We start from the raw sequence: 12,863 nt of genomic DNA on the forward strand, positions 1-12,863 counted from the left end.
CGAAGCGGCACAAAAGCTGTTTGAACTCAGAAAGGCGGTGGAAAAAAACCACGGCAATTCCATTGAAGAATAATGGTATCCGACTGTGAAGACATGAAAGAACCTGGGGGGGGGGGGGGGGGGGGGGGGTAGGTTACGCCTTAGAAGCACTCGTCGCCACCGATTGCGAAGTAGCCTGATCAACTTCCAAAGGAGCTGCGGGTCGAACAACATCTAGCTCCTGAAGGGACGCTAGATGCTCCACATCATCTTCAGGTGCAGTGGTGAACTCCTTTTCTGTCTCTATGTCCTCCTTTTGCTTTTTCTTCTTTTTGGTAGGGTCCCGTTTGTCCTTTGGTTTATCAGGCTGGGTGGGCTTTTCTGACCCAGTCTCATGGACCGAGGAAGACCTGGAAGCCCGACGGCCCTCAGGTGGTTGCTTTTTCAGCCACTGGCTGACATCTGGAGGGGCAGTAACTGTGAAAGGGAGGGCCCTTCCGCGCGAGGGGAGCCGGAGGAGGCGGGCACTTCTCCGGCGCAGAGGTGGGGACTGAAGTCCCCAAAGAAGGAGGGTTTGTTACTCCCGATGTTGATAACAAGGACGCAATGGAAGAAGGTGTTCCCCCAACTACCTGGTGGGCAGGAATAGACTGCCGGGCTTGAGGGCCCACAAAAAGCGGCTGAGCTTGGGGGCTCGTCGCCAGGGACGGCGACATCGAAGCTGCTGCAGAAAACTTTGATGAAATGCGCACTGGGTGAAGTCGGTCATACTTGTGTTTAGCCTCTGAGTAAGTGAGCCTGTCCTAGGTCTTATACTCCATAATCTTTTTGATAAACTGTGCAGTCTGACAAGCAAGGTGAATGTTTCTGTACACAGTTGACACAAACACGGGGCGGCGAACACAGGACGTTGGGGTGGGAGACACGTCCACAATCCCAACAGGTAGGGTTGGGCATCGCCAAGGTGAAGGCGCCGGTGGCAACCCTACTATCTTTAGGGGCCCTGAAGACACGTCGTACAAAGTGGACACTGTGGCGTTACAGATTTGCACGAAGCTCATTGTCAGACTGCAACAACAGGTCACGATGAAAAATAAGTCCCTGAACCATATTGAGGCTCTTATGAGGCGTAATCGAGACTGCAACATCACCGAGCTTGTCACAAGCAAGCAATGCCCGTGACTGTGCTGGGGATGCTGTCTGTATGAGGACTGCTCCAGACCTCATTTTAGACAGGCCCTCAACTTCTCCAAACTTGTCCTCTAAATTTTCCACAAAAAACTGAGGCTCTGTGGTCAGAAATGAGTCCCCATCTGTTCGGCTGCAAACCAGAAATCGAGGAGAATAAGTCTCACCAGGTAATTTAGACCACCGTTCCTCCCCTGGTGTGGACAGGGAAGGGAACGATTGGGGGTCATACTGTAAAGCATTGAACTTTCCTTTCTTAGAGACTCGTGCTTGCACACTATTCGTATTTCGTTTCATGGTGGTCCCACGAGCAGCAAGGGGAAAGACTGTCCACCCAAACAGAACCCCACTTGTCTGGGTAAGCCTAATACAACCGGGTGGGCAGCAGGTTCCCCAGAGGTCGCCCACTAGCAACTGTTCTACCTTAACAGCCACGCGTCTCCTTGGCTCGCACCACACCTTGAGATTGAGGGTTTTTTTTTTTTTTTATATAGAGGTTTATACCATTCTCATGATCCACGCAGTTAAGCCAAGATCCTCGGGCTCTGTTCCGTACAACGTTCCACTGTCGCACCTTACGGTCGTTGAAGCACGCTCAGAGCTTACGGTATTGAGGACTGGTGGTGCTTCCCAGTCCACAGCTCAGGGACCCCAGGGTCACCAAGCCCGTACCCAGCAACTAAATGCTGAGCCCCCTGAGGGGGCTGCGTGGAGTGACAGGTTATTAGGGGAGGATGAGGAGGAGGAGAAGGAGGGGAAACAAACTCCACCTCCATGTATTGTAAGCACCTAGTTCAAGCAACAGAAACCTGTGTTTTGAACTTCCATGAGCACCTGATAAACGGCTTTCTTTGCTGAAATGGAGTAGAAGGTAGCCCCCCTGACGAGCCAGCAAGCGCAACACCACTCATTTATGTAAAAATCACAATGAATATAGCGCAACAAAAGACAGATGGCTCAGTTCTGCAACAAAGAAGGCAACAATTCAGTCAACATCGGCTAATGGTTTGTTGTGCTGTTGGCAACAAACATCTGCAAATCACTAGGACACAAATTCTCCTGGCTCCTTCTGGCTGGTACCGATCACAACTTGGGAGCTGCGTACCAGGTTACAGACTACAGTGTTGTAGTGAGTTATTATGTAACAACTAGGGTCTGGTGCTCTTTTTGTTGTTTTTACGTCTCACTGAACATGTCTGAAAATAATGTCAAGTGGTACGTACGACATTTTAGAACAGAGTGATTAAGTGATAAACAAAGGATTGGTTGTTAGAGGTGCCTGGAGAACCTAGTAGTGTGTGGTGTAAATGGTGTCAATGCAACCTGAATGTGTACTTGTTAGATTAACTTCTGCATGGAAAAAGTAAGAAACATTTAAAAGCAGCTGAACCTTTTTCATCTTCATGACATTCAACACAGCAATTTCAGTCTGTCAAACATATGTACGAATGTGTAGCTGATGAAGTTGCTCTGACATTGTTTGTCGTTAATCTTTCATATCTAACCAAGATTTTTTTTCAAAGTGTTGACCATGCATCTCTTTTACAGCTACATCGTACAAAGAGCAGTGGTTTGATCAGGAAAGTTCTCTTCCTTTGCTTTAAATCAGAGCTACAGAATGACGCTGGCAATGGATATTTCAGTCTTTTTATAGATGAAGCTACACAGATTTCTGTCACAAAATTATTGACTGTGTGCATTGTATATTTTTCAAAATAATAAAGCAGAGATATTTCCACCTTTTTTTAGGAATTGTTGAACTAGAACAGGGGAATGCTGGATGTATTGTTACTGCAGTAAGGTCGTTACTTTCAGATTATGGTCTAGACATTAAACAAATGAGAGGAGTTGGTATGGATAATGCCTCAGTAATGGTGGGTATTACCAGAAACTGAAATGTGGGGTCCCTAATCTTGTATTGATCCCCTGTGTTTGCCATTCAGTTCAATTAGCAGTGTTCTCTGCTGTCCAAATGCTACCAAGGAATCTTGAGTTCTTAATTTGTGAAACTTATTCTCGTTTTTCTAAATCTTCTTCTCGACAAGTAATGTATAGGGAATTTATTAAAGCACTAATGATGGAGCTGAACCCCTTAAATTAATCCACCAATCAGATGCAAGGTGGCTATTGATCGAAGTTGCTGTTAATCACATTTTTAGTCAGTGGCTTGACCTACAGACACATTTTGAAATATACAGACATCAGCCAAAGTGCTACACAGCTGAACTCAGTGTGTACTCTGATGACATCAATAAGCTTTATCTTCTGTTTCTTAAACCAATTCTAGGAGAATGTCACAAGGTCAATAAATCATTCCAATCAAGTAGAGCAGACTGTTTAAAGCTTCTCGTTATAGGTCTTACAAGGCGGATTTGCTAACAGTAGATGTTAGAAAATACAAATCCCCTAATATTTATCTTGGCCATGAAGTAGAAGTTTCATTGGTAAATATGATGCAACAACATAAAATTAATGCAGAAATCAAAAAACGTTTCCACAGTAGATGCGAAAATTGTCTGCTTTCCTTAGCAGAGGAACTCCAGATGCGACTGCCAAATAATGTCAAGGTTTTGCAAAAAGTGTGCCTAATTGCTCCAGAATAGTGTTTGAGGGTGGTGAAAGAAAGTATAGTCCTGCTAGCCCAGAAATTTCAATTACCTGACAGAGAAATAACAAAAATTGATAATCAGTGGTCAAAATTAACTGCTGTTCAATGGAAAAATGACAACAATACAGTAGAAATTTGGCAATAGATCTCATCATATAAAGACACTACTTCCCAAAATCCGTCTACAGAGCTCTCAGATTATGCAGTGATGCTTTTGGTGCTACCTTCATCAAATGCTGAGATCGAAAGAGCAGTTAGCATGCTCAACAATGTGAAAACCTCCAGATATAGAGTTAAAACCAGTATGGTAAACGCAATTCTCACTGGGCCGGTCATGGGTGTGTGAACAAGTGCTGTCATAATTACGTCTTAACCAAGTATGCTTTGAAGAAAATTGGCACAATACATACCAAGGAGACTGACAATCCAGCACATCAACTGAAGAAGAGGCAGAGGACAATGTGGATGAACTGTTGTTATTTTAATCAACATAGGTCAGTAATTAAATTTGTGCATTTTCACGTTTCCATGGTACAATGACTGCTCCATTAAATTCTGGGCATGCTGCACATAATTCCGGCTTTTGCTTCTAATATTTTGGCTTTATGGTGTGCAGCCATCTGTCTTGGCTCATTACGAAGACGACTGGACGTTATACAGCCAAAATATATGAAGCAGAAGCTGAATGCTTGCGACTGCACGCCAGAAATTTAATGGAACGTATTTAAATTAAATTTGCTTGTTACTGTTTAATTAAAATGTGATGTAGTTATACAATAATATATATCTTACATTTTGGCCGAGTTCATGGGATTTTCAAATGCTTGTCCATCTCGTAAACGTATGAGTATATAGTTTAAATAAATTTTAATTTCGTGCTTTTATTTGCAATAAAATACGGAGATATCTGATTTTGACGGATTTTTAAGTGTTTGCTCGATGCGTGAGCAAAGTAATGTGCGTAATGTTTTAAAATAAGTTTTATTTTTTCTTTAATTTTGCAAGAACATTTCATTTTGATGGATTTTTGGGTGTTGGTTTGACAGAAAAATAATCACATGTTGGCAACACTTCAGCCAATAGCAACATCAGTGCTAAGTAGCGCGAACACACAAACAGGAAAAGTTGATGGTTTAAATTAATATACATAGTGTTGCTACAAGAGAATCAAAGCTTCCACAGATAATATTGGTCTCTAATGTTAACAAGCTGCAAGAGAAGCTAAGCTTTCACATACAGGGTGATTCACAAGAATATTCAAATATTTTAATATGTTATTGTACAAGTAAAACTAAAGAAAACAAGTTCATATAAACATAGGTCCGTAAATGTTTAGTTACGGAGTTACGGCTAATAAAAGATTTTGCCTGAAATTTAGCAACTCAGCTATTATGAAGCCATCGCAAAACTGAATGAGATTAAAGTAAGGCACGATTTCAATTTATTTTGTTGTTACTGATCTGGTGTGTGGTGTCACTGCCAGACACCACACTTGCTAGGTGGTAGCCTCTAAATCGGCCGTGGTCCGTTAGTATACGTCGGACCCGCGTGTCGCCACTATCAGTGATTTAAGACCGAGCGCCGCCACACGACAGGTCTAGAGACACTTCCTGGCACTCGCCCAATTGTGCAGCCAACTTTGCTAGCGATGGTTCACTGACAAATTACGCTCTCATTTGCCGAGACGATAGTTAGCATAGCCTTCAGCTAAGTCATTTGCTACGACCTAGCAAGGCGCCATTACCAGTTGCTATTGATGCTGTAAAACATGTACCGTCACGAGCGGTGTTCACCAGTTATGGATTAAAGTTAAGTATTCCAGCAGCTACGTACTTTTCTTGCTAGTATAATTACTTTACCTGTTCCAGACCTCACGCCAGCCTGCGTGAGCTTAAACGCGTGCCTTTCGGCTTCCTCATAGTGGCTTGGCTGTCTTGCCAAGCCACAACATGGTGAATCTATAAAACATGTCCCAGACTTGTATCTGCAGTAGTCTTCCAAAACGTCCAGAGAAGCAAAGACGTAATTTCGTAAAATATTTCATTTATTAACTACTTGGCACAATTTCTTATTTAAATTCCAGACAATTGCAAAAAGTTCTCAACAGAAGTTGTAGAGAATTTAATTTTGGAAAAATGATGGTAATAATGTAAATTGGAGTTGTATGAATATGTCAGATAATCTGCTTCTATTAATACCATAACACACGTGAATTCATGTTAAACCAGAAAAAAAAACAAAGCTCAGCGTTAAGGAACTTGTACAGTGTACAAACAATTTCACAATAAATGTTCAAAAATGTCTACGCCGAGTTCAATGCATTTAGATTTTGTTGCTCGTTTCAGTTTCACAGGTTTGTTCTTAATTTCATCTATTGCAATCATACTGCCAGCAAGTAATGTTCATACTGCGAGCAAGTAATGCCTCACGTGTATTGACTTTGTCCTCGTAAACTATGTCTTTCGTTCATCTCCATACACAAAAATCGGGCGATCTGGGTAGCCATAGATGTGTAGCACCATGACCAATCCATTTATGGGGAAAACGCTCATTTAAATGTGTAGTAACGGTGTTGGTGAAATGTGGAGGCGCACCGTCACGTTGAAAATACATTTACAATCGTGTAGCAAGTGGAACATCTTCGAGTAAGCAGGACATTTCTTCTTGAAGGAATTTTAAGTACGTCTCGCCAGTTAGACGTCTGGGGAAAATAAATGGTCCAATAAAGCGTGTGTCGATTATACCACACCACCTATTTATGCTAAATCGCTGCCGATTCCACTTGAGCCGCCCGGGCTGGCCGAGCAGTTCTATGCGCTACAGTCTGGAACCGTGCGACCGCTACGTTCGCAGGTTCGAATCCTGCCTCGGGCATTGGTATGTGTGATGTACCTAGGTTAGATAGGTTTAAGTAGTTCTAAGTTCTAAGGGACTGATGACCTCGGAAGTTAAGTCCCATAGTGCTCAGAGCCATTTGAACCATTTGATTTCTAGCACATAGTTCAGCTTGCATAAAAAGAAATTTACTTTTAAAGTAAAGCTTTTCAAACCACCATTCGCAATATTTCCCCACGACATTTCAGCAGTTGCCAGAGAGCGCCAGACGACAGGTTCAAAAATGGCTCTGAGCAGTATGGGACTAAACATCTGAGGTCATCAGTTCCCTAGAACTTAGAACTACTTAAAACTAACTAACCTAAGGACATCACACACATCCATGCCCAAGGCAGGATTCGAACCTGCGACCGTAGCGGCCGCACGGTTCCAGACTGGAGCGCCTAGAACTGCTGGGCCACACCGCCCGGCCCAGACGACAGGTGCCACCACGCTTGCGTAGCTACCATGATGCAGGAAGCCCGTATCTTCGTACGTGTAAAACATTAAAAGGTCTTACATTATGTCATAAAAGAAACAAGACATCAGAGGATACTCAAAGAGCATCGGAATTTCGTAAACCATACTAAAATGTGCACGTGTATGCCCAGATTCCCAATAAGTAGGCCTCGACCTGACACTAAATTTTTCAGTGTGGTTTTTGGGGTCTAAATTTTCTTTGAGTACCAGTACTGTACTATCTCATGTTTGGTTCTTTATTGCGGCATAACGCCATATGTGCCAGATTATGGAAATGTGCACTTGAAATGCAGCAAACAGTTGAAACTAACCAATAGTGTGGAATTAAACACTTCGTTTCAAATAAATTGATTACCTCAGCGGAAAAGATTAATAAAAGCCAATTTTCTTTAGCAAACTGACAAAAATAACTTCATTGTTCTGCAAGACAATTATTAGCTTGTCTGTCAGAAAGATGGAAATAAAATTTGAAACTAATTATATATTTTAGTCTTCTGTAATTATGTGAATGTATTTTAATTTTTTTTTACACATAACGTGAGAGCAGTAAAGGAAGAGGAAACAGCAAAATCACTAAAGGTAAACACGGGTCACATGGAGATTACGCACTTCCGCACCATAACTCACATTGCTCTGGGCATCAGTCCCGCATCTACGATATTCGATATTTCCAAACCGGGGCGATACTAGATAGTGCCCCCCCCCCCCCCCCCCCCCAACACCGCCCCATCACCACCGGCCTCTTTCCCTCGAGCGTTTGAGATAGGATGTCAAAAATTTAAAAAAATCATATTTTCAAAAACATGTTCATTTTGCAGCACACATCTTTCTCAAGGGTCTGAAACATAAAACATATGTGCTCGAGGAAATGTAAAACATGTTATTTGGTCTTAAGTGTGCCAAAGTGCGATGCCATGCCTCTTCACACAACGTTCTTCCATCTACTGCTCCCAGTTGGCTGGTTTGGCATCCTGCCCCTCTTTTTTCTAAAAATAAAAATAAACCCCACAATTAATACGGGATGAGATTATTTGTAAATGGGTGAACAAGAACTCTTAAGGAAACTTGCACCCTTTATTGCCTATTAGCTAATAACTTGCTGTTTTGTGTGACATAAAATTAAATATAGGATACATAAAGCCAGTAAAGACAAGAGACAAGCAAGATAATACACAGTTCTTCAATTCTTAGCTCATAGCATTTTTTTCTCTCTAATCTTGCTACAGTTTTACATGGCTTGTTTTTCTTTATGCGAAAGAATCATTACCTCATCAAAGTTCGTCAAACGTTTTGTTACATGAAAAATTGAAATGTCGTTGTCTAACAATGAAAAAGATGTTAATACAAATGTTCTGCGGTCTGATTACGTCTATTTGGGCATTGTCTGCTAGATAAAACAAAACAGACCTTTCTAATATTGCAGCAATTGTAACACACGCCAAATGAACGCGACTGTTTTGGCACAAATGGTAATTTTTATAACACAACAGAATATAATCCACGAAGTACCAATGTGAAATGCCTATTAGGCCTACTACAAGTAAAAAGCTTTAAGTTAGGAAATAGTTTCACATTTCATTCATATGCTCCAGTTTCTCAAGCATGAGATCGAAAAGTAGTAATGCGAAATTTTCATATAAATTTGGAATCGTCATATTCTTCCGTAATTTGTGTGATCTCCCCATTTCTCCTGCAGCCTCATTCTAACAAACAATCTTGTCATCACTAATTCTCTAACTATTCCTGCCATTGTCAAAACTTATTCGCCGGTTAACTTCACTAACCCTGCCAGAATCACCAGTTTAGTTATCCCGCGATTATTCTCCCGTTAGGCGTTGTTATATGACTGTACAACGCGTTTTCCACGTTGCTTCCAGAATAGAACTGCTGCTAGCCAGGGACTGTACAACTGACCCTTACTAGTGTAGCGATCTGGGCAAAAATTTTCTGTCAAAATTTCATTTTCTTGGATACACTGAAAAGATATACATAATCTTTCTTATCTGTTATTCCTTTATTTCTAATTTTGTCGTCTGGATCTATAAATTTCACTAGTAATTATAACAACACTGATCATTCGTAAACCCAATCAACCACATAATCAGACAGCTATTGGCATTCATCTCTTCAGCTTTACTCCGCTCAGCTCTTATAGCCCCATCCCCTTTCGTCTGTAGGAAAGTTTATTTCTACATGCAACAAGGATTCCCCTGACAGAGACATCACATACACTATGCAGACATTCAAAAATCAATTTATGGTTCAATCAGAAATCAACTTAGAATGTGTTCAAAAATCAACAGGGATGCATTTCAAAATCATATGAATAATTGATAGACTAACGTGCATTGGATGCTAGGTGCTTTGTTAAACAAGGTTTTTTGCCTCAAGACTATGAATTATGAATTTGGCGCTCACCCCCCCCCCCCCCCTCCCCCAATTGCCACTCGAGTCAGATACCGCAGTTTGCCTCCCCCCCACTTCCTAGAGCTGGGCCTGCTGCACATGCTTGAATCTGGTAGCTTGGGTGTGCCAGTAAAATTTTTCCTGGTGGCATCTAACTGCTTGCTGCGACTGCTTGTATAGTCAACAGCCACATTTCTGTAGCCGGAAACGGGGGAAATTAGTACTCATACACGACTCAGCTGCACATGCGCATGAGTCTGCTCATAACTGCTAAGATGAATCTAATGTAAACAGTTGTGACGTCACACTCATCAGAGGCAATTTGTTGTCATCAAGCATTGCGTAGTCTTCCTAAAGCCTTTGACACATTTTGCTGTTGGTAGATGCTTGTATGAGCACTGTGCTTTGTTGTTGCATATGCCCGAATACTGATATGACATAACCACTTGTCATTATGAAAGTCTTCTGAACTGAAATTAGCATTTCCTTTGCAGTTTAAGATTTATTTTCGTTTTTTTCTCTCATTCATGTTTTATTGCTGCAGTATTATTCTGCAGTAGTAGGATACAATAATATCCATTGTTAGAGTATCGGTTCTTACCACTCAGAATTATAAAAATTTAACTGAAAACTAAAAGAATGAAAAATTCCAGGAATTCTAAAAAATTCCCATTTTTTTCTGGATTAAAAATATTCCCTGTGTTTTCCCAGATCTCCCGGTTGTCCCAGGTCGTATACATCCTTGTCATTTAGGCCCAACTCTTTTTCTCAGATACTCCATGTTAATTAATAACTGTCTTTTTAGCATTAACCATTAAAAAGGTAAATTTGATTTACCGAGGCATTCACAGCTGATGGTGTAGAGACATCAAGTAATTCACTCTCTGTCAATATGATTTCTTCTATTGTGGTTTTGGTAGAAGTTTCAAGTTTTGGTGACAAGATTCCCTGTAAAGAAGGAAAAAATGTCAGTAGATCATACACATGCATCTACAACATATGGCAGAATCGTCAGAATAAAATTTTTTACATCTCACACGTTAATATGTCCGAATAATGATATGACATAACAACTTGTCATTATGGAAGTCTCCTGAACTGAAATTAGTTAACAAGTATGAAGCTCTTCTTTCAACTATCAAATAAGCTAGCAGATTTCAAAGAATGTCCATAAGTTTTAGGCTAATTCATAAGTATCTTTAATACACATTATGCAAGCAGCATTTATGATATCACTCTAACAGACTGTAGCTCCAGTAATGTGCTGAAGCAGTGCATTCTACATTTGAAACATCAACAATAAAAGTTTTAGGGATACAAATACAGTATCGTGGATGAAAATGTATTGACCAGTTAATATAAACCTTGGCAAAGTGTCTTTTAAGACTAGCCATTTTACTTCATAGGCTGAATTTTAAATTGCATAGCATTTGCAGCTCATCAGTGCATCTCCATTGTTTATGGATTTGATTACTTGAGCACTGGATGATGCCACTTGCTGATTTCTTCAATTGCATTTACACTGGCACAGTGATGAAATACTTTTTCAAGATGTCTTTTAGCATATGGACAACAACTTGCCTCTTGTGATTATACATTTCAAAGTGGAATGGTCTTTAGGTATATAACATTCTGAATTTCTATTTTCACAGGTTGTTTGACATTCAAAGGATCAGTTTACAGGTAAACTCTTCTTATGACTTGAGTAAGGACAATATAAAAAAGTGGCACACATCAAAATTTTAATAGAAAAAATAAAATAATATTACTTGCTACAGTTGCAATAGAAGAACTTTGTGACTGACATATTGCAGTGGAAGCATTGTCAACATACAGCCAGCGAGGTGTGCTGAGGTTCTGCGCGTGGCTGTAAAATAGACAACACAGCTAGCATGTGGTGCCTGAGGGACAAGTACAATTAGCAGATCACTCACTCCTACCACTCAATTCTCTGAACTATCAATCATACAGTTATTTTAACCAAAGTATATGTTTTTTATTTCATGTTATCTCCATATCTGTATTAATAGTGGCTTCTATGTCTTTCTGCTTCCCTTTGTACTTCTCACACTACTTCATTTTCTCTTGTAATAAACATAAAAAAAGCCTCACTCTTGTTTCAAATCAAATGTGCAACTCTTACAGGAAAGGCATCCGTTGGATCCATTAGTAAGTCAGCTTCAGTAGTTTTTCTCCTGCATGAGCTAGGATACAACAGATCCATCAATGTTGTCTCAAATGTGGCCAACACAGATTCTGATCCCGTTATTGACCACTGAATCAAATCCACATACAATTTTTCTTTTTCCAAAGCTTCTTGCAAATCAGTTAAGAAAGAAATATCTGGAAATATCTGAGAACAGAAAAAAATTAAAACTATTTTGCTACGAAAACAGGGAAAATATGTTTGCAATCAGCAATGTAACATCAAAATCAAATGATATTACAGCATTACTATAATTACAAAAACACCACATGCCTCATGACACCAAATAAAGCAAGTGATCTATGAAGGAGTTTCTAATTTAAAAAATATCTGAATAATTGTTTTTATTATGTTAATATATTTCAGTATTTAAAGTAATAATAGATTTTACTTGACAACACAGAATAAGCTAACATTATATTCACAAGGATGGGACACTGGTGTAGCAATAATAGGGAAAGGACAGATTGCCAGTCACCACATAGAGGAGGCACCGAGCCACACACAGCCACAATGAAAAGAATGGCAAAAATGTTCAGCTTTTGATTTTTGTCCTTTATTAGAGCTAGAAAAAATACACATTCACACAGGAAAAATTCACACACACATAGCCATTGTTATCTAAGGACATCACACACATCCATGCCTGAAGCAGGATTCGAACCTGCGACCATAGTAGCAGCATGGTTCCAGACTGAAGTACCCAGAACTGCTTGGCCACAGCGGCCAGCTAATAGGGGTGGACAGGGACACTGTGTAGGTAGGGGGGCAGCATAATACCACTGTGGGAGTACTGGGTAGGATAGTGAGGGGGATATTTCTGGATTCAGGATTTAATGAGAGGTAGTCGAAGCTCTGGCGGAGTATGTGATGTAGTTGCTCCAGTCATTGTTGGTACTGAGTCACAAGAGGAGTGCTTCTTTGTGACTTGACAGTAGGTATGTAGGAGATGATATGTGACTGGGGATTGTTGGTAGGTTTGATACGTATGTATGTACTGATGTAGCCATCCTTGGGGTGGAGGTTGACATCAAGGAAAGTAGCTTGTTGAGCTGAAGAGGACCGGGTAAAGAGAATAGGAGAGAAGGTGTTTTGGAGGAACACGGATACAGTGCCTCATGC

General features: G+C 40.5%; 1 protein-coding gene across 6 annotated transcripts in view; it reads right to left on the reverse strand.

The window, feature by feature from the left end:
- The window catches only part of LOC124622748 (spermatogenesis-associated protein 6), a 192,299-nt gene that overhangs the window by 83,772 nt on the left and 95,664 nt on the right, over window positions 1-12,863 (reverse strand). For all 6 annotated transcript variants that reach the window (XM_047148578.1, XM_047148563.1, XM_047148548.1 and 3 more), the window contains exons 3-4: window positions 11,679-11,888; window positions 10,373-10,483 (exon numbers count right to left, since the gene is read on the reverse strand). In XM_047148578.1, the coding sequence (XP_047004534.1) occupies window positions 10,373-10,483; window positions 11,679-11,888 (321 nt within the window). The remainder of the gene's footprint in view (window positions 1-10,372; window positions 10,484-11,678; window positions 11,889-12,863) is intronic.

The sequence above is a fragment of the Schistocerca americana genome, chromosome 1 (genome assembly GCF_021461395.2).
Source record: "Schistocerca americana isolate TAMUIC-IGC-003095 chromosome 1, iqSchAmer2.1, whole genome shotgun sequence".
NCBI classification, from domain to species: domain Eukaryota; kingdom Metazoa; phylum Arthropoda; class Insecta; order Orthoptera; family Acrididae; genus Schistocerca; species Schistocerca americana.